Source organism: Scyliorhinus torazame, chromosome 9, assembly GCF_047496885.1.
Source record: "Scyliorhinus torazame isolate Kashiwa2021f chromosome 9, sScyTor2.1, whole genome shotgun sequence".
Classification (NCBI taxonomy): domain Eukaryota; kingdom Metazoa; phylum Chordata; class Chondrichthyes; order Carcharhiniformes; family Scyliorhinidae; genus Scyliorhinus; species Scyliorhinus torazame.
In genome coordinates this window covers 53,934,489-53,957,355 of record NC_092715.1, presented here as the reverse complement: position 1 = coordinate 53,957,355, position 22,867 = coordinate 53,934,489, and the positions used below count along the sequence as shown (strand labels likewise).

The window sequence follows — 22,867 nt, the reverse complement described above, 5'->3', positions numbered from 1 at the left end:
TGCCTGGCACTTGTGTGGCATGAATGATACTTGCCACTTGTCAGCCCAAGCCTGGATATTGTCCAGGTCTTGCTGCATTTGGACATGGACTGCTTCATTATCTGAGGAGTCGCGAATGCTACTGAACACTGTGCAGTCATCCGCAAACATCCCCACTTCTGGCCTTATGATGGAAGGGAGGTCATTGATGAAGCAGCTGAAGATGTTTGGGCATAAGGCTCTACCCTGAAGAACTCTTGCAGTGATGTCCTGGAGCTGAGATGATCGATCTCCAACCACCACAACCATCTTCCTTTGTGCCAGATATGATTCCAATCATCAGAGAGTTTTCCCCCTGATTCTCATTGCTAGGGCTCCTCGAAGCCGTACTCCTTCAAATGCTGCCTTGATGTCAAGGGCAGTCACTCTCACCTCACCTCTGGCATTCAGCTCTCTTGTCCATGGATGAACCGAGGCTATAAGGCCAGGAGCTGAATGAACGTGGTGGAACCCAAAAAAGGTGTTGACCTTGGGTAGGGTGCTCTTTCCAAGAGCCGGTGCAGACTCGATGGGCCGAATGGTGTCCCCTTCTGCACGGTAAATTCTATGATCTATGAGCATCCATGAGCAGGTTATTGCTGAGTAAGTGCCACTTGCTAGCGTTGTTGATGACCCCTTCCATCACTGGAGAGTAGACTGATAGGACCATAAATGGCTGGGTTGGATTTGTCCTATTTCTTGTATACATGGACACACCTGGGCAATTTCCCACATTCCCAGTTAGATGCCAGTGTTTGTTGGTGTACTGGAACAGCTTGGCTAGGGCCACGGCAAGTTCTGGAGCACAAGTCTTTCGTACTATTGTTGGATTATTGTCAGGGCCCATAGCCTTTGCAGTATCCAGTGCCTTCAGCCATTTCTTGGTATCATGTGGAGTGAATCGTATTGGCTAAAGACTGACGTCTGTGATGCTGGGGACCTCCAGAGGAGACCGAGATGGATCATCCACTCGGCACTTCTGGCTGAAGATTGTTGCGAATGCTTCAGCCTTGTCCTTTGTGCAGATGTGCTGGGATCATGTATCATTGAGGATGGGGATATTTGTGGAGCCTCCTCCTTCAGTAACGACCTGTTTTGGAAAGAGAAAGAAAGCCTTAGTTAGAACTCTTCCGGTGCGCACACCCTAATACAGCACAACTAAAATTAAACGTACAGAGAGTTTTAGGGCTCGGTTAAACACATATTTAATATTTGGGAAGAGGGGAATAGAGATTGATGGCTAATCAAATGGGGAAAGGAAGCAGGAGTCACAAATAGGAAGGTCTGGGAGAGGGTCAACAAATGCTTAATCTTTGGTGAGGGAAGTGGGAACTGTTCATCCCCATAAAGGCTGGATGTGTAGTGAATACATTTCTAAAATATACAGCAGAAAGACTGCATTTACATGTGTTTGTAAAATTCCATATGCATGGCTGCAAATTGTAGCATTTTATGCCAACAATATTTTGTCAGATGTATGCATGAGTCTCATAACAACAACTTTGGGCATTAATGTGCTCCAACACAGAATGGAAAGACACAGATGTGTCAAGCACTGAATGCCGCTGCAACAGCAAAGTACTGGACATCTTAAATAAAAACAGAACATGCAGGAAATATTCCACAACTGAGGCAATATTTTTGGAGAGAGAAATAGAGCTAACAGGCCGAATCATGTTGAGATGTTAAGGGTCTCACCTGGCTAAAGAGATGCCGGCGTTGGACTGGAGTAGGCACAGTAAGAAGTCTTACAACACCAAGCTAAAGAGCCAGTGAGAGATCCGTACTCCCTCTTTTAGGAAGGTTCTTCCACACCACACACCAATCAGGCAGTGTGGAGGCCAGCGAAGGGCCTTGCCCAGCGACCAAAACCCCAGTAGCGGAAAGTGCGGCTCCTGAGGGCTGCCAGCCAATCTGAGGCCAGCAGCTCTTGTGTTCAGCAGTGCCACAAGGGAGGCTGTGACTGCAGTAGAGGTAACTCCTACTAGAGTCTCATGATCGTGGAGCAACCCAGGCCATAGAAACGTGATGTTGGCGGATTTGTGGAGTGTAGGGGGTCAGCAGCAAGGGCAGGGGGGTAGCTGTCAGTGGGCCTTCTTTCTCGATGTCCAGTCCCTCGATCGGACACCGAGTGCCTTTGACCAACCGATATCAAACATCAGCAAAATCAGGCATCAGCGAGCATCGGTGCCACACCTTTAGCTGAGCTTATTAAAGGCTTGCAGTTTAAAGATGTCCATATGATAGATGGATTTAGCTTTTTCAGGCCATATCTATTTTAAAGGGTCAAGTATTTGGCAAAGGTTATTCATTCTAAAGGAACAAGTTGCGTTGCTTACGAGCAATCGTGTAACAAAAGGATTTGCCCGTAACATCCACTAATGTTCTCCCATGTTACCCACCATCTGTGGTGGAACATTTCACTGTCAGATTTCTGCAGTCTGGAGTTCTCTGCCCTGTAATATTTCTCTCCATCTTCAAAAGATGCCTCAAACATTTCTCCCTGGCTGCAACTTTGATCACCTCTCCACATGTCTTTTCCCTCTCCTCGCTTTCTTTTCTCTTGTTGATGCAACTTCTGTTGTTTTCCAAAAATTAAGGTCTTGTCTAAATTCTTGCCATGTTGTTCTGTACCTGACTATAATTTGGACTGGACTAGTAATCCAGAGCCCCGTAATCCAGAGCCCCGTAATCCAGAGCCCCGTAATCCAGAGCCCCGTAATCCAGAGCCCCGTAATCCAGAGCCCCGTAATCCAGAGCCCCGTAATCCAGAGCCCCATGCAGTTCATGTACTGACGACGGGGATTCAAATCCCACCACAATGGCTGGTGGAATTTGAATTCAAATAAACCTGGAATTGAAAGCTGGTCTCAGTAATGGTGATCACAAAACTATTATTGATTGTCATGAAAATCCATTTAGTTAACTGATGTCCTTTTAGAGCAGGAAATCTGCCATCCTTACCTGGTCTGGCCGAGATGTGACTCCGGATCCACAGTTGACTCTTAACCGCCCCCTAAAATGCTTCGGCAAATCACAGTTCAAGAGAAAGTAGGGATAAGGGGAATAAATGCTGGTCTTTCCAGACACCACCATAATTAGGTCAGGGACCTCTGCGGATGTGCAGGGCGTTAGAATGTGATGATAGTTTGAGAAATAATAATAATCTTTATTATCACAAGTAGGCTTACATTAACACTGCAATGAAATTATTGTGAAAAGCCCCTAGTCGCAAATTCTGGCACCTCTTCGGGTACACAGAGGGAGAATTCAGAATGTCCAATTCACCTAACAACACGTCTTTCGGGACTTGTGGGAGGAAACCAGAGCACCTGGAGGAAACCCACGCAGACACGGGGAACGTGCAGACTCCCCACAGACAGTGAACAAGCCGGGAATCGACCCTGAGACCCTGGCACTCTGAAGCGACAGTGCTAACCACTGTGCTACCGAGAAAGTGCCCATCATGGTGGAATAGTCCATATGCTGTGTGGAAGATGAAGTCACCACATCCTATGAGAGGATGGGGGGTGGGGAACCCCACAGCAACAGAAACAATGCCCCAGAGATCAAATCATGCTTGAAATCAGGCCTACAGGTGGCAGACCCGAGCTGCATTCTGTTGTTCAATTTGGCACAAAGACAGGTAACGTTCACGCTGGAGCTTGATCATCATCTGGGGGCCATGGGGTCACCCAACACGACCAGCATATTGGCTGTGTGCCTGTTTGGATGGTTGGGATATCGGGCGACCCTGAAGAAAACCTGCACACCTTAACAAGGAGCGTCACTGTGACTACAGGCAGGAGGGAATGCTTGAGAAATGACTGCAAGATTCCTAGAGTGAGCCTCCAGATTCTTTATTAGAAGCTCTGGTTAAGGCAGTGGATTGGAAGAAGATCTTCTCAGTGGTTAGGGGCTGGTTTAGCACAGTGGGCTAAGACAGCTGGCTTGTAATGCAGAACAAGACCAGCAGCGCGGGTTCCATTCCCGTTCCAGCCTCCCCGAACAGGCGGCGGAATGTGGTGACTAGGGGCTTTTCACAGTAACTTCATTGAAGCCTACTTGTGACAATAAGTGATTATTATTATTAGATGTTGCTTTCTCTGCCCCTCACTGTAGGAACTGAAAGCCCAGCAGACACCTCACCACCAGTGGGGATCAAGTGGGGAGTTTAGCTCCAAGGACATGCTTATGATGCCGGGGTGGGGGAGAATAAACAAATCTCCCTCTATTGTCACAGCTGCAGCCATGCTACTCATAACGCACCCCTCCCCCACTTTCCATCACGGCTCTCAATCACTGCATTCTCCACCTCCTCCTCACACTCAAAATTCTCTTTGCTTCATACACTCATTACAACCCTCACATCCACATGCCTTGCATCTTCCGCACATCATATGGACTATTCCACCATGCTGGACACATTCTCAAATTATGACCACATTTTGATGCCCATCACTTTTAATATAAGAATATTTTAAAAATAATATTTATTGTCATAATTAGGCTTCCATTAACACTGCAATGAAGTTACTGTGAGAAAAGCCCCTAGTCGCCACATTCCAGCACCCGTTCGGGTACACAGAGGGAGAGTTCACAATGTCCAAATTACGGGCAGCACGGTGGCGCAAGTGGTTAGCACGGTTGCCTCACGGCGCCGAGGTCCCAGGTTCCATCCCGGCTCTGGGTCACTGTCCATGTGGAGTTTGCACATTCTCCCCGTGTTTGCGTGGGCTTCGCCCCCACAACCCAAAAGATGTGCAGGATAGGTGGATTAGCCATGCTAAATTGCCCCTTAATTGGAAAATTGGGTACTCTAAATTTATAAACAAACAAAAAAAGAATGTCCAAATTACCTAATTGCACGTCTTTCGGGACTTGTGGGAGGAACCCGGAGGAAACCCACGCAGACACGGGGAGAACGTACAGACTCCGCACAGACAGTGACCCAAGCCAGGAATCGAACCTGGGGTCCCGGCGCTGTGAAGCCATAGTGCTAACCACTGTGCTATCGTGCCGCCCACAGAGGCCCCTGACCCAATACGGTGGTCGACGCACCTCCAGCCTCTAATGAGTGTAATCACGCACCCTGTCTTGAGAACGTGGTTTATGTTTATAAAACGGCTGCAGGGTAATTGAATTTATAGCCGTCAGTTAACAGAAAATTATAGAAATCCACTGACCTCGTAGATCCCAGTTTGAATAGCTGCACTGATATGCCAACATGGCAGCGTTGTAAAATAGTTCCTTTCTGTTCTTTACTTATTTATTGCTTTTTCAAAATAACCAAAAGGGCAGAAACTAGTTCAATATTTGGCTAATCTCAATGGGCCATTGAATGGTTTGAATGGAATATATTCCGTGGATGGATGGATATATTATGTACTGCGTCCTACCGTGTCAAGCCCATTGTTTTCATCTTTCAGGGTAAATAAATTATTCTTTCAATTGTTCTATCTAAGTGCAACATTTCCTTTATTATCTGCAGAAACCTTAAAGGAACAAATTTCACAGTAACTTAATTGCAGGGTTACTGTAAGCCTACCTGTGACAATAATAAATATTATTATTATAATAATTAGTGGTAGAATTACTCATAGAATCATAGAATCCCTACAGTGCAGAAGGAGGCCATTCAACCCATCGATTCTACACTGACCCTCTGAAGGAGCACCCTGTATAGGGTCAGGCCCCCACCCTATCCCCGTAACCTCACCTAACCTTATGGACACTAAGGGACAATTTATAATGGCCAATTCACCTAAACTGCACATCTTTGGACTGTGAGAGGAAACCGGAGCACCCGGAAGAAACCCACGCAGATGCGGGGAGAATATACAACTCCACACCAGCAGTCACCCGAGGCCGGAATTGAACCCGGGACCCTGGAGCTGTGGGGCAGCAGTGCTAACCACTGTTCCACCGTGCCACCCTTAAAATAAGAGATAAACTCATGTTGTGAGTTTATCTCACATTTGATTTACAGATGCTTTTGAAGAATGCTCTGTTCCCTGGGCAGTCTGTGGAGCAGATGTTGGACCCTTCAACAGCTGTTCACAGATTTGGGGCTTTGTGAGATAGAAGCGTGCCAGAGAATGTGTAGCGACACGATTATAATTGAGCAACTTCCAGAGGGATTTGGGAAATCTCATGCAGTGTTAATTTAGCAAATCCCCAGTTTTGATCCTAGGTCAAGATCTTAATTTTGGCGAGAGTGGAGATGACTTCGACTTAACGAGCGGTGCAGAGGAAAGGCGACCTGTAAGTTGCTCAATCACCCTCCACCTACTGAGGTTCATCTTGGTGCAGTTAAGGACAAGATGGGATTGAGGCCCTCTCCATGACTGTAAATCACCTTTAGCTCACAATTTGCAGCAAAATATATATTTACTTAGCGTGTTTAACAATGCAAAACATCCCATAGGGCTCAATGAGATTGCAATAAATGAAAAAAAAAGATTTAAATATTGAACAGGGGAAAGATAGCCACAACAGCATACTGGGGATGTTTACAGGAACAACAAAGAGGGAGATTTACTCAGTTTCTAATTCACTACCCTGCTGTATCTGGCTAGATGGTCTAATGATGGGATGGTTTACACTGCATGCTGGAATTCCGAAGGTTATGGTTGCTGCCTGTTTCAATGTGATACTGTACTCAACCAGAACGTTCCTCAGCTGAACTTTACCCATCCTGTACTGTTACCTCTGATCCTTTATTCTTGTTCCTGGGATGTGAACATCGCTGACAAGGCCAATACTGTTGCCATGCCCAACAGCCCTGGTTCTGAATTGTTTGCCATCGAGGATGAAGGGAAAAAGAATTGCTTTGAATTTGAAGTCTACATTTTACTGAAATGTTCAGGTTAAACTTGAGCAAACTGAGATTGGGTATTTTTAGTGAGAGATGGTTGCTGGCATTGAAGGTATAATCGAACCTTGCCACTTCTTTTTGACGGATGATCTTAGAAAATATGTAAAATGGACTGAGGTTGAAATCGATCATCGGAAATTATGACACCTCATCACTGAGGTGGGTTATGGGAGTTGGGGGAAATTCCCGCCTCGGTCGGCCAGGCTGGGGAGGAAGTGCCTACGCGATCTTGGTTGCCGGGGTGGTTAGGGGCTACCCCCCCACTAACACACTATGGCCTCACATATCAGTGCCAAGCTATGCTTGGGGCATGAGGGGCCATGGGAGGGGCATAGCTTGGCATGAACGTCGTTTTGAACTCGCCTTCATGCAGACTAGGGTTCATGACTCCTCTGAGGGGCTGTGTTAAATACAGCTCTTTTAAAAACCTGACTAGTCTCCATGAAAATTGCAGAGTTATAGCATTGTGCATTCATGTTTGTTCATAGTTGATTAAGAAGCTAAAAACTTCGCGACACCAAAGTTGGCGATGGAGGTACGCCAAATATCAGTCATAGCCATCGAAGGAACCAAAATTTAAACGTAGATTTTGGAGGAAAAGAAGCTCGCCATATACTCTGCACAGAAAGATCTGGAATAGTACAGGGAGTACTGGGATTGCAAGGATCCTGCACAATAGTTCAGAGCGGGGGTGTTCCAAAACTTGAAAAAAAGCCAGGTAGTGCTAAACATTTCATGGCACATCGTGGTTACGCAAGTCCTTTCCATAGTAAAACTGGCGGGAATCTTTTGTCGCTGTAGGCTGTATAATGAGAACACCGAGCTATGGTGTTTATACACAGAAAGATTAAATTATTTTGTCCAAGTGAATAAAATTGCGGCAGATATTGTTGTCCCAACTTTCCTGAGTAACAAATGGGGGTGGGGGGGGGGAACATTCAACCTCCTGCGAAGTCGAGCTTGAAAACCTAAGATGAGATTGTGGAGATATTGCAGGACTGCTTGTCAACTAAACCTTTGGTCATTGACGAGAGGTTCACGTTCCATCGACGTAACCACAAAGAAGGTGAACCAATCACACAGTTCTTGCTACTTTGATGAAATTAGCTGAATACTGTGAATTTGGAGATGTCTTGAATGGCACCATTTGAGACAGATTAGTGTGTAGTTTACGTGAAGCTATCCAAAAGTGGCTGTTAACAGAAAGCAACATAAGCCTAAAGGGGGCTTTAGAAGTTGTGATCTCTATGGAATTAGCAGCTAAGGAAGCCCCAAAATTGAGCTTGAGCACGAGAGCCCATAAAATATCAGTTGAGACACAAACACAGACACAGGTTCGAAATTGCCACGAAATACTAAAAATGTATACATGAGAAGTGGTTCCGTTAAGGAGCTGTATTGATGTAAACGGACGCACCGCAGAATTGTCCCTGCACGCTATTAAAGGTAATGACCCAGCCCTAATGGGAAAAATCTGGCTGGAGAGAATCAAGCTAAAGTGGTTGGAGGTGAATCTCATGTCAGAGTCTGAAGCAGGTCTACTGAAGATTTTATTAAAGAAACATGCTATTGTATTGAATGCAGAACTGGAAGCATGAAAGATCTCAGTCAAGCTAAAGATTAAGGACGAAAGGCAAGCAAGGTCCCAGTGCAGAACGCCATCAGGCCTAAGGTTGAGGCAAAATTAGACAGGCTGGTCAAGATGGGCATCCTCAAACCCGTTGATGTAAGTGATTGGGCCACTTTGATAGTACGCGTGATGGTGTTTCTATACACATATGTGGTGATTTTAAAGTCACTATCAATCCAGTACTGTTTGCGGAGTTTCACCCTCTGCCTTTAGTTTGCTGGGTTGGCTGGAAGCCACCATTTTAGTAAAGGTGATCTTAGTCAAGCTTATCTTCAGGTGAATGTGGATCCAGATTCACATCAAGGGGCGTGATCTACCGGCCACGTCACGCTCGAACAGGAGTGTGGCCGAAGTTACCCTTACAACTGGCTTGCGACACATCACCTTCAGTGATGTTTTATTCCATAATGCCCAATGGTGAAGAGAAGATCCTTGAACAAAGCAAAGATTAAGGATGCACAGGGAGAAAAATAAGCTCTGGACAACATTTCTAGAATCAAACATTTTTACCAATACCCATATGGAAGGAAATTTACTTTACTAACGGATCATCGACCACTGGCAACGATATTTCGTCTGCACACCGGTGTTCCATTTCTAGCGGCGAGCTGGTTGCAGATATGGGCATCGCTGTTGTCAGCACATATATATACAAAATAAAATAGTGTCATGTGAGAGTACCTTTAAGAAATGGGTGTTTATCAAATAGCTGTAGTGGATGTACATTTAAGGGGTGTTTATCAAATAGCTGCAGTGATGTCAGAGTGTGGGTGGAGCTGGGCTGTCTTTTGCTTTCGTTTTTGAGCTGGCAGCTGCAGTGTGTGTTTAGCTTAGTTTTCAGAGTTGGAGCTGCATCCAGCCAAACAAGATTGAAGTAAGAGTTTGCGAACCCCTACATTTGTTTTGGTTTCACTATGTCAAAGTGGCTGCTGAGGAAAATATGTTGGTGTATTGTTTTAAATGGGTTCAGGGCCTGATTCTTATCGCTGCTCAACTATGTAATTGGCATGTACCATTAAAAGCCCATGAGGGCCATGATTTAAGAGTAGCTGAAATGCGGGTCAGAAACAGACCCTTGGACATCAGTGTAGTATGATGAACCTAATTGTTAGTTGTTTTGTGCATTTGAAACAGCTTAGGAATGGATTATAAAAATGTAACGCAAATTCTGTATTAATCATCCTTAACAACACAATAGAGGTGCGCAGTGAGACAATGATATTTTGTTTAAATACAATCTACAATCAATGAGAGTTTGAGAATTAACTGAAGGCATTGTTTGAAAGACTGTGAGATTAATTTTCCCCAACATTTAATAACATGTTCTTGTGTTTACACCCATAATATTCTGCCTCCTTCAGCCTGAAAATCAGTCCGAAGAGAAAATGGCATCCACGATTAATACTTCACAGGGATGCTGGCAAAACTCACCCGACGTTGCTTCACCTCTTCCTCTGCTACGTACTAACAGGACTCTTCTCTCGCCTTTGTATGGTGTGGAGCGAGAGCCAGCTACATTGCCAACCTTCGATGACTTCATTCCCACCCACCTTCAGAAGGCCCATTATCCTACCCTGTCATCTTACAGTTTACCTGCCCTGACCTCAAATCTTTTTACCCACCCGAATGAAGCATCTTCTTTTGTTACTGACTCCACTCTGAGTGAATATTCGTCTTGCAACCTAAGTGAGTCCTCCACAGCCATTCTAGATGAGCTGCATATGTGTGGCTACGACACCACGGATCATTCTGACACTCCATCCCCAACCCTGAGTCGGATGTCCGCAATAACTGATGATACAACCACCACTACTACTGCTCCCGCTCATGTAATTACCCTTCCTGTTAACCCACCTTGCTAAACCAGGTGGCATAATTCCAGTAGGGAATAAGAATAACCAAATCTCTTGTGTTCAAGGTGTCTGCATGTTCTGTGCTATCTGTTGCTCTTTGCTTATGTGATTTACCACCTACCTGTGCCTACTGCAATCACTGGCAGCTACTAACAGTTTGTCAATTAACAACAATGGATGTCCTTTTTGTTAGTCTGATTTATTCACATAACTGTGGTGCATCTTATTGTGCTACACAACTCTCCTAAAAGGATTTGGATTTGGAACAAAGTGAGCCAGTTAAAATGTTCACCATGGTTAGGAATTTGCCAATGTTACAGAATTTCTGCTGTGTAACCTTTGTTCATTTGTGATATATACAACATACTATTTAACTAACTCCTTATATTGCAGATATTAAAAACCTAATTCAACTCGAGACTGATCTGACAGGCCTCTTAAGTCTCACTTACAGTACAAGTGTTTTCACCATTATTTTAACTCAGGACCTTTAAAATAGCCATAGTCATTGTGACTAGGGTAAATACAATCAATTTTATCAAAACCTTTACAAACTGCAAAATTACAATGAGAGGCTGCAATTCTTTTAAAATTTAAGTCAAGAAATATTGGACCCTTTGGTATCAAAGTCTGTCCTCCTTAAGCACAGGTAAAACTGCTGCGGAAGGTACTGATCTCAATTTCACCACTTAATGACCCACCTTCATTCAATCAATTTTGTGATTCTGCTTCTGTCAAACCTTGGAAACTGGCAGCTTCTGGGAGGTGTTCTTGTGACAGGAATTCATCGCCGAGCAGGGCAGCACGGTAGCACAAGTGGATAGCACTGTGGCTTCACAGCGCCAGGGCCCCAGGTTCGATTCCCTGCTGGGTCACTGTCTGTGCAGAGTCTGCACGTTCTCCCCGTGTCTGCGTGGGTTTCCTCCGGGTGCTCCGGTTTCCTTCCAGTCCAAAGCTGTGCAGGTTAGGTGGACTGGCCAAAAAGGTTAGGAGGGGTTATTGGGTTACGGGGATAGGGTGGAAGTGAGGGCTTAAGTGGGTTGGTGCAGACTCGATGGGCCGAATGGCCTCCTTCTGCACTGTATGTTCAATGTTCTACGTTTACCTTGCTGCAATGGAAGTATTACATTTCTACAGCTATTTCTCAATCTTTAAATATTTCTGTGCTTAGGACCAGCTACATCCCTGAGCACAAGATAAAGTTACGGAGCATTGCAACCTTTCAGCTCAAGCACAATCTCTTTGGGTTTGACGTCCCTTTGAAGAAATGGCCATGGGTAGATTAATGTTGTTTATGCATGAGCAGGAAAGGTTTAAGCTTTAAGAGGCAAATAGATGCAGGTACAATTAGTTCACTGCTTGTACCCTTTCCGCGGATAGTTAAGCTTTCATAGTTTGTTCAAAATAAAACGCCCTTATTTCACAGCATTTTAAATCCCCCTTGGGAATTTTGAATTTGTTAATCTCTCTGTGCTGGTACGGGTGAAACTAGATCTGGTTTTAAAACCCATGTGATATTTTACGATTAAAGTGTCATAAAGCCCCACGAGGCCCACGGGGAAACCATTATTGATCTTCCCATAGAGCTCGTGGAGTACGTGCTTCCCCGGTTGTGGGCGGAGCCGCCCACCCAACTCGGGCTCGTGCAACCAAGCATGAAAGCCGGCCTGAGCAGGGACCAGTAGATTGGTTGTCCCAATGGGGACTTGATTGAAGATATTACTGCTGTGGGTAGACTTTAAGTTAAAGTAAAATAAATCTTTGTCCTACCTACCGCTGGCTTCCTTGGTCATTAAGTAAAGAAAAGGAAATGAAAGAAATGAAGAGGTCCGATGATTTAATGGCACTAACGATGAATGGTGGTGTGGCATCTGTAGGTGTGTGTGGTTTAAAGAGGAACTAGAAGAGTGAGCGTTAGGTAAAGTGGAGACATGCACCAACACTTCATGAGTGGGCAAAACTCCTGATATTCGTCACATATTATCCGCTAAACCTGTTGCCCAACAAAATAACAAAAGGTTGTGTTTTACCCAGTTTTCATTGTTTATCCTATTCTAACTCTGGTTTCTTTCTGTGGATGTGGAAGCACTGACTGCATGAGGTGACAAACAACACATTTAGTTTTATTCTCATTGGAACTAATTTCCCCTCATTTGGGGATAACCGTGATTTTCCCATTGTCAGAACTCATGATGCAGTTGAAACTACACTAATTTGGAGAGTGGGGAGGGGGCGGGGTGGGGGGCTTGGTGTGGGGAAAATGTGTGACAGAAATGGTAACATTGCCTGGAAGTCTGCAGTCGTGCGTGAAGGCATTTGTCTGGGAAGTTGGAATGTTCACATTCAGCGATCTTGATAATCAGATGGCACTCTACTCACTCTAGTGACCTGTGTGTGTTTCTCTACGTACTAATCACATCACCACTGTTACCTTTTCTGGATGGCAAAGTCTTACATCTTTCTTCTTTGACAAAAGTTGCATTAATTCCTTCCTGGGTGCTCATAATGGTCTGTTTGTTTCTTGCTGAACACAGATGGCAGTGAATGGAAATTCGCGCACTGATAGCAGCAGCCCAATGAGTTATTTGCAAAGGCCCTTCTCACCATCATCAGCCTACCCCTCGCCATCTTCAGTCAATCCAAACATTGTTGCAATGCAACATAGCAGAACCATGGGTAAGCTGTTTCTCTGCAATGTTTACTTTGTGCAATTGTGTTAAAAGCTTTGAGTGAATCATGTGGCACACAGCTGTCTATTTAATCTGTAACAGTGACCTATATTGTTCAATGACATTTGCTGCACAAACACACAAATGTAACTGCAGTTGGTATTCTTACACATTGGAAAATTTAAGGGCACTTTGTGTTTGTAGTTTTATTCTCATAGAATGTATTTAATAAATAAGTAACAGTTCTGGTTAATATGAAATAGTTGCAGGCTCAAATTTACACCCACTTTTAAGTTCTAAATACTTACATTCAAATACTTTGTTAAATCATTACTGTATTAACTGTTTCCATGTCCTATAAGTATTTGCTGTTTTTTGGTTAGATGAAGAGAAAAATATTGTAATTTGGAACAGCACATTTGGTTATCTTTATTTGTCAATACATTTTTCAGAGATCTAACAACCCCCCCCCCCCCGCCCCCCAACTCCCCGAGGACAGTGATCTTGAATTTGTTATTCTCTTCTCTCTGCACAAGGACTGGTGAAACTGAATTCTTTACCATTTTAAATCAATGTGATTTATTTTCTTTAAAAATGAAGTGAAAGATATGAAGGGGTCAGATGATTTACTGGCACTAATGAATGATGCTGGTTTGGCATCAAGTGAAAGTGTTTGGTAAATACACACCATCACCTCGTGTCAGAATGGGTGAACCCCTAGATATACATGTTCGTCACTTAGTTTTAGCTAAACCAGTTACCCAAGGAAGTGGCCAAATGTTAAGTCGTACCAAACGTCAGGCATCTTTATTGTTTATTCTAACCCAGGTGTCTTTCTGTGGGTGTGGAAGCACTAACTGCACAAAGTGACAAACGCCATGTTTAATCTTGTTCTCATCGTAACTATCTCTTCAATCCACCACCAATTATGATCTTGCTTTGACTTGCAATTATGGCCCCAATGACTTGCCTTCTATCAGTGAGAGATTCAGGGGCTGTGTTCCCATGTGTAGCCTGCAGAAGGCCTACCTGCACTGGGCTGTTTCCCTGGTGCCAGCTCCACTGCAGGAGTCACTCCACAGGCTACATCTTCTCGCTCAATCCAAAGCCGGGTTACTGACGGAGTGACTTGGCCCAGAACCAACCATATCCTGCCACTTGGTTCAGGCTCCAGCTCCGGTCTGGGACAGAGGAGAGGGAAATTCCAGTCGGCCATGGAAGAGGCAGCGTTCCCCACAGGACATGGGCCTGAGTCCTCCGGCACCGGGCTCCTATCCACCCAGGAACTGGTTTGCCATTCCTGAGCAAAGTAGATCCGTGGCACTGGCCAACGAGGAGCCAGAGCCCATTGACAGCACAGTGAGTGGCAGCGATGAGAGACTGAGTCCCGGGAAGTCCAAGATATCCAGGTGCGTGAGAAAAGTGGGAAACGAGGAGGGGATGAATGGGTGGGGGTGCCCAGGGAGGGTTAACTGGGCAGGGGGGCGGGCACTAGGTGGGGAGGGAGGGCTGAGTGGGTAGGGATAAGTCAGTGGCTGAGAGGGGAGGGAGGAAACCATTGAGTGCATGGGGGTGAGTGGAGAGGAGGGGATGAGTGAGCTGGGTGGGGAGGGAGAGAACGTTTGGGCAGGTGGATGGGGACGAAGGGCATGAGTGAATGAGAGGTCGGGGATTTGGGAAGAAGAAATGCTGACTGAACGCTTCCACTGTTTTGATCCCCCTGTATCTGCCATAAGCTTCCCATTCCTTATCCAATCCTGTACATCCCTTAACATCAAGTGTTCTCTGGACTTATTGGTTCCACCCTTTATTTTTATGGGAACGTGTGGGCCTTATACTCTCTCTAGTTCCTTTTTGAATGACTAATTTTTCTGATGTGGATTTTACTACAAGTAGCTGCTCCCAGTCTGCTTTGGCTAGATCCTGTCTGATCACAATAAAATCGACACCCCACCCTCCTTCAGAACCGTTACTTCTGGTCCATCCTTGTTCTTTTCCATAACTACCTTAAATCTTACCGAGTTATTGTCACTCACTGAAATGTTCCATCACTGACACTTCACCCACCTGCCTGCTTCATTCCCTAAAATTAGGCCAAGTACCACCCTCTCTCTTGTAGGACTTTCTACATGCTGGCTCAAAAAGCTCTCCTGCATGCAGTTGAGGAATTCGGCCCTCTCTAAGCCTTTCACACTTTTTTAAATCATAGAATTTACAGTGCAGAAGGAGGCCATTCGGCCTATCGAGTCTGCACCGGCTCTTGGAAAGAGCACCCTACCCAAGGTCAACACCTCCACCCTATCCCCATAACCCAGTAACCCCACCCAACACTAAGGGCAATTTTGGACACTAAGGGCAATTTATCATGGCCAATCCACCTAACCTGCACATCTTTGGACTGTGGGAGGAAACCGGAGCACCCGGAGGAAACCCACGCACACACAGGGAGAATGTGCAGACTCCACACAAACAGTGACCCAAGCCGGAATTGAACCTGGGACCCTGGAGCTGTGAAGCAATTGTGCTAACCACAATGCTACCGTGCTGCCAATCCCAATTAATATTGGGCAAGTTGAAATTCCCTACTACCATTACAGTATTATTTTTACACCGCTCTGAGATTTGCTTGCATATCTGTTCTTCTGTCTCTCCCTGAATGTTTGAGTACACTCACAGCAAAGTGACTGCACCCTTTTTGTTTTTAAGTTCTACCCATATAGCCTCAACTGAGGAACCTGCTAAGATATTATTCCTCCTCACTGCAGTAATTGACTCCTTGATCAATAATGCAACACTATCACCTCTCTCCACTCCCCCACCCCCTGCCCCTAAATCACCTGAAGATTCTACACCCCTGAATATTGGTCTTTGCCTTCCCTCAACTATGTCTCTGTGATAGCAGTAATACTACCATGTGTTAATGCACTCAATTTATTTTACCCGTAAGACTTCTTGCATTAAAATAAATGCCATCTAGCTGTGCCATATTCCCTTCAGCTACGTATTCATCTGTTCTATCCTTCTATTTCTATACTCACTAGCACATGGCATCCGGAGGTATTGAGAGATTGTACCTTTTGAGGTCCTGCTTTTCAATCCCTAAATTCTTGTTGCATGACCTCATCCCTGAGAAGTTACTTCTGGATTTCAGGAAACCTCCTCATAATATACAGATTGCAAAACCATTCTGGCAGCTGTTTCAAGTTTCCCTTTGGGATTTGGGCAGCTTGGCATTTACCATCAGCCGCACAGTGACAGGACCTTTTTGATTTTGGTCACTCACATCTTTGTATTTTGTCTCATTATTCTGTACTTTTCTGTACTTTATCGGGCTGACAGGGACCTTGCGCATCGGTTCAATACAGCAGATGGTGGAGGAATGTCTTTTACCTACAGCAAGTTTATTCTTCAAACAGCTCAGTAGAGTAACAACTCCTTATGGTTCCCCACATCCAATTATTCTAGAGGTGTCCATTTATATTGTACTTTTTTTGGGGTTGAGCCAATGATCATCACCTGTCTTTAACAGAGCAATTGCCTAAGGATGCAACTGCTGATACATTGACACAAGATTCTTGCCTGCTCAACCTCGCCAGACATTCCAAAAAACAACCACCACTTAGCAAAGTAATGCTTTGTTATAATCCCTTGTTGTGTTATCCAAAACTAAATGAAATAAGTCTGAACATCATCCACATCCCAATGAGTCTAATTCATTTGCATACCTCACTGCTGACCCTTTGCTATTCATTCTAATAGAACAGTGCCAGTTAATTAATCTATTTGCAGTCATCCTGGGCGCGATTCTCCGAGGCGCGCCGGTTGGGAGAATCGCTGGCCGCGCCATTATATCGCGCGACGCCGGTCCGACGCCGTCCCTCCATTCTCCCAACTGGTGAGAACGGCCCCGTCGAGTTCTGCGGCGCGCCAGCTGGAGAATCGGCCGAGACACTCACAACGGCGATTCTCCGGTACCCCGGCTATGCTCCGGCCCGTATGGGCCGAGCGGCCGCTCTGACATGACAGTGTCCCGCCGGCGCCGCCCACACGTAGTCGCTACCGGCGGGAACTGTGCGGGATCGCTGGGGGGGAGGGGGCAGCCTGTGGGCGGGGAGGGGGATTCCTTCACCGGGGGGGGGTCTCCGATGGGGTCTGGCCCGCGATCGGGGCCCACCGATTGGCGGGCCGACCTCTCTAAAGGAGGACCTTTAGAGATACGCGACCCAGCTCCTAGGCCCCCAGGGGCGGGAGAATAGGGGGATAGGAGTGGGCTCCGATGCTGGAGTGAAACACTCCGGCGTCGGGACATTGGGCGGATTTCTCCCCCCTCCACGCCGGGCTGGAGAATCTCCAGGGCGCCGCGCTAGTCCCGCCACGCCGCCCCGGCACCCGCACGTGATTCTCCCACCCCCCCCCCCCCCCAAACCGGCGCGACGAGAATCACGGCTGGCCGCTGGGAGAATCGCCGCTCGCCGTTTGCGATTCTCCAGCCCGGATGGGCCGAGCGCCTGCCCAACATGACAGGTTCCCGTCGGCGCCATCCACACCTGGTCGCTGCCGGCGGGAACAGCGCGGAAACGCTGGAGGTGTGGCCTGTGGGGGGGGGGGGGAAAGGGGGGTTTCTGCACCGGGGGGGCCTCAAAAGGGGTCTGGCCCCCGATCGGTGCCCACCGATCGGCGTGCCGGCCTCTCTGAAGGAGGACCTCCTTTCCTCCGCCGCCCCGCAAGATCCATCCGACATCTTCTTGCGGGGCGGCCTCGGGGAGGACGGCAACCGCACATGCGCGGGTAGGCGCCGGCCGCGTCATTTACGTGGCGCCAAGGCCCGGCGCGCGTAAATGACGCGACGCCACTCCTAGCCCCCCGGGGGCGGGAGAATAGGGGGCTGGGAGCGGCCTCCGACGCCGGAGTGAACGCTCCGGTTTTCACTCCAGCGTCAGCACTTAGTCTCCCAATGGGAGAATTGCGCCCAGAGTTTGGTAAAAACTGTGGATATAGAATGCCTATTGCCCCAACTGTTTGTTACAATGATCTATTTTATAACCTCTGATTAGTATATTTTGCAACTTTCTGTTCCAAACCTAAGGAAAATGCAAAGGAATAGGAGCCGTTTGATCCATCGTAGAATTATGGGCGGGGGGGAGAATCGCCCGGGTGCCGCCGGAATCGCGCCACGCCGCCCCGAGCACCGCACGCGATTCTCCCACCCCCCCAAACCAGCGCCGCGTGATTCGCGCTGGGCCGCTCGGAGAATCGCTGCGATCGGTGATTCACTGGCCGGATGGGCCGAGCGGTCGCTACAACACGACAGGTTCCCGCTGGCGTCGATCACCCCTGGTCGCTGCCAGCGGGAACTCTGCGGGAATGCTGGGGGGGGGGGCAGGGGGTCTCTTTCACCGAGGGGGGCCTCCGATGGGGTCTGGCCCGCGATCGGGGCCCACTGATTGGTGGGCCGGCCTCTCCCCCCACCCCCCCCAGGGCCTACCTCTTTCCGCGCGCGGCCCCAGAACACCGACGCCATGCTGGTGAGTGGCCGGCGCGCGTAAGAAGTTCCCCGTGCATGCGCAGGATGGCGGGGCCCAACTGTGCATGCACGGGTTGGCGTGACACCCATTTGGCACCACGTAAGGACGCTGGAGTGGCGTGAACCGCTCCAGCGCCGTGCTGGGGTCTAGAATAGGTCATGCCCGGGCCCTGTTCGTGCCGTCGTGAACGCCGTCGCGGGCACTTGGTCCGCGCCGCAGAGAATCGCCCCCTTAATACGGCACAGATGGAGGCTATTTAGCCTATTATTTCCATGTTGACCCCCTGTGGAGCAATCCAGTCAATCCCTTTAAGGGCATATGATCCAGAGCTTGCATTCATTTTATTTATTATGGCGTTGGCCCATGAGGGTCATTAATTGACCACCCCCTCAAATGAACTCCTTTACCTGTATGTCAAGTTGCCCTACGAATGTCTGCATAATCCTGAATTCCTCCACTCAACATAGTAAATATCGTAAAGATGTGTGTACCGTGTTGCGTGTCGAAATGGGCAATTGAATCGAGAATTGACGAAAATATTGAGCTATTTTAAGCTGGTGTTTGGATATGAAAACTTGGACGGGAGTCTTCTCGGAGCTGCTCCTGCACTATCACAACACCGGCTGAATTCTGGTTCAGTTTGGCCAATGGAAAGGGAACAATTCTCCAGAAATTCCCCACCCTTGTTCACATCGCCCTGTCCATCGTTTGGTGGGTGAACAGATGAGTGCAGTTAAAGCCGATAAATAATGAACTAGCTGTCCATTTTTTTCAACAACTTACATTCCTGCTGTTGAATCTAAACCTTTATACCTCTTACACGCTGAATTCCAGAGCCCTCCCAGTTACACCCGGAATCCCAGAGTCCTCCCTCCTACACCAGGAATTCCAGAGCCTCCCTCCTACACCCGGGAATCCAAAGCCCTCTCTCCTACACCCGGAGACCCTGCACGTTTAGACAGTGGTTAGCACAGTTGCTTCACAGCTCCAGGGTACAAGGTCCGATTCCCGGCTTGGGTCACTGCACGTTCTCCCCGTGTCGGCGTGGGTTTCCTCCGGGTGCTCCGGTTTCCTCCCACAGTCCAAGGTTGTGCAGGTTAGGTGGATTGGCCATGATAAATTGCCCTCTGTGTCCAAACAAGGTTTGGTGGCATTACGGGGAAAGGGTGGAGGTGTACGGGTATGGTGGAGGTGTGGGTTCAGGTAGGGTGCTCTTTCCAAGGGCTGGTGCAGACTCGATGGGCCGAATGGCCTTCTTCTGCAATGTAAATTCCATGATTCTATTTGTATGTACGTTTGTCTATTACGGGAGCTTGAAAGGGACATGAGAACAAAGAACAAAGAAATGTACAGCACAGGAACAGGCTTCGGCCCTCCAAGCCCGTGCCGACCATGCTGCCCGACTAAACTACAATCTTCTACACTTCCTGGGTCCGTATCCCTCTATTCCCATCCTATTCATGTATTTGTCAAGATGCCCCTTAAATGTCACTATCGTCCCTGCTTCTACCACCTCCTCCGGTAGCGAGTTCCAGGCACCCACTACCCTCTGCGTAAAAAACTTGCCTCGTACATCTACTCTAAACCTTGTCCCTCTCACCTTAAACCTATGCCCCCTAGTAATTGACCCCTCTACCCTGGGGAAAAGCCTCTGACTATCCACTCTGTCTATGCCCCTCATAATTTTGTATACCTCTATCAGGTCTCCCCTCAACCTCCTTCGTTCCAGTGAGAACAAACCAAGTTTATTCAACCGCTCCTCATAGCTAATGCCCTCCATACCAGGCAACATTCTGGTAAATCTCTTCTGCACCCTCTCTAAAGCCTTCACATCCTTCTGGTAGTGTGGCGACCAGAATTGAACACTATACTCCAAGTGTGGCCTAACTAAGGTCCTATACAGCTGCAACATGACTTGCCAATTCTTATACTCAATGCCCCGGCCAATGAAGGCAAGCATGCCGTATGCCTTCTTGACTACCTTCTCCACCTGTGTTGCCCCTTTCAATGACCTGTGGACCTGTACTCCTAGATCTCTTTGACTTTCAATACTCTTGAGGGTTCTACCATTCACTGTATATTCCCTACCTGCATTAGACCTTCCAAAATGCATTACCTCACATTTGTCCGGATTAAACTCCATCTGCCATCTCTCCGCCCAAGTCTCCAAACAATCTAAATCCTGCTGTATCCTCCGACAGTCCTCATCGCTATCCGCAATTCCACCAACCTTTGTGTCGTCTGCAAACTTACTAATCAGACCAGTTACATTTTCCTCCAAATCATTTATATATACTACAAAGAGCAAAGGTCCCAGCACTGATCCCTGTGGAACACCACTGGTCACAGCCCTCCAATTAGAAAAGCATCCCTCCATTGCTACTCTCTGCCTTCTATGGCCTAGCCAGTTCTGTATCCACCTTGCCAGCTCACCCCTGATCCCGTGTGACTTCACCTTTTGTACTAGTCTACCATGAGGGACCTTGTCAAAGGCCTTACTGAAGTCCATTTGACAACATCCACTGCCCTACCTGCATCAATCATCTTAGTGACCTCCTCGAAAAACTCCTATCAAGTTAGTGAGACACGACCTTCCCTTCACAAAACCGTGCTGCCTCTCACTAATACGTCCATTTGCTTCCAAATGGGAGTAGATCCTGTCTCGAAGAATTCTCTCCAGTAATTTCCCTACCACTGAAGTAAGGCTCACCGGCCTGTAGTTCCTGGGATTATCCTTGCTACCCTTCTTAAACAGAGGAACAACATTGGCTATTCTCCAGTCCTCCGGGACATCCCCTGAAGACAGCGAGGATCCAAAGATTTCTGTCAAGGCCTCAGCAATTTCCTCTCCAGCCTCCTTCAGTATTCTGGGGTAGATCCCATCAGGCCCTGGGGACTTATCTACCTTAATATTTTTTAAGAAACCCAACACCTCGTCTTTTTGGATCTCAATGTGACCCAGGGTATCTACACACCCTTCTTCAGACTCAACATCGACCAATTTCTTCTCTTTGGTGAATACTGATGCAAAGTATTCATTTAGTACCTCGCCCATTTCCTCTGGCTCCACACATAGATTCCCTTGCCTATCCTTCAGTGGGCCAACCCTTTCCCTGGCTACCCTCTTGCTTTTTATGTACGTGTAAAAAGCCTTGGGATTTTCCTTAACCCTATTTGCCAATGACTTTTCATGACCCCTTCTAGCCCTCCTGACTCCTTGCTTAAGTTCCTTCCTACTTTCCTTATATTCCACGCAGGCTTCGTCTGTTCCCAGCCTTTTAGCCCTGACAAATGCCTCCTTTTTCTTTTTGATGAGGCCTACAATATCTCTCGTCATCCAAGGTTCCCGAAAATTGCCGTATTTATCCTTCTTCCTCACAGGAACATGCCGGTCCTGAATTCCTTTCAGCTGCCACTTGAAAGCCTCCCACATGTCAGATGTTGATTTGCCCTCAAACATCCGCCCCCAATCTATGTTCTTCAGTTCCCGCCTAATATTGTTATAATTAGCCTTCCCCCAATTTAGCACATTCATCCTCGGACCACTCTTATCCTTGTCCACCAGTACTTTAAAACTTACTGAATTGTGGTCACTGTTACCGAAATGCTCCCCTACTGAAACATCTACCACCTGGCCGGGCTCATTCCCCAATACCAGGTCCAGTACCGCCCCTTCCCTAGTTGGACTGTCTACATATTGTTTTAAGAAGCCCTCCTGGATGCTCCTTACAAACTCCGCCCCGTCGATGCCCCTGGCACTAAGTGAGTCCCAGTCAATATTGGGGAAGTTGAAGTCTCCCATCACCACAACCCTGTTGTTTTTACTCTTTTCCAAAATCTGTCTACCTATCTGCTCCTCTATCTCCCGCTGGCTGTTGGGAGGCCTGTAGTAAACCCCCAACATTGTGACTACACCCTTCTTATTCCTGATCTCTACCCACCATATAGCCTCACTGCCCTCTGAGGTGTCCTCCCGCAGTACAGCTGTGATATTCTCCCGAACCAGTAGCGCAACTCCGCCTCCCCTTTTACATCCCCCTCTATCCCGCCTGAAACATCTAAATCCTGGAACATTTATCTGCCAATCCTGCCCTTCCCTCAACCAGGTCGCTGTAATGGCAACAACATCATAGTTCCAAGTACTAATCCAAGCTCTAAGTTCATCTGCCTTACCCGTAATACTTCTTGCATTAAAACATATGCACTTCAGGCCACCAGACCCGCTGTGTTCAGCAACTTCTCCCTGTCTGCTCTGCCTCAGAGCCACACTGTCCCTATTCCCTAGTTCTCCCTCA

At 47.2% G+C, this 22,867-nt stretch overlaps 1 protein-coding gene across 25 annotated transcripts in view; it reads left to right on the top strand.

The window, feature by feature from the left end:
• LOC140429207 (sorbin and SH3 domain-containing protein 2-like) overlaps nt 1–22,867 on the top strand; it is a 1,121,994-nt gene that overhangs the window by 802,571 nt on the left and 296,556 nt on the right. For 23 of the 25 annotated variants that reach the window (XM_072515915.1, XM_072515921.1, XM_072515920.1 and 20 more), the window contains 2 exons: nt 9,887–10,354; nt 12,913–13,054. In XM_072515915.1, coding sequence (XP_072372016.1) covers nt 9,887–10,354; nt 12,913–13,054 — 610 coding nt within the window. The remainder of the gene's footprint in view (nt 1–9,886; nt 10,355–12,912; nt 13,055–22,867) is intronic. The other 2 variants (XM_072515911.1, XM_072515917.1) reach the window with 1 other exon arrangement.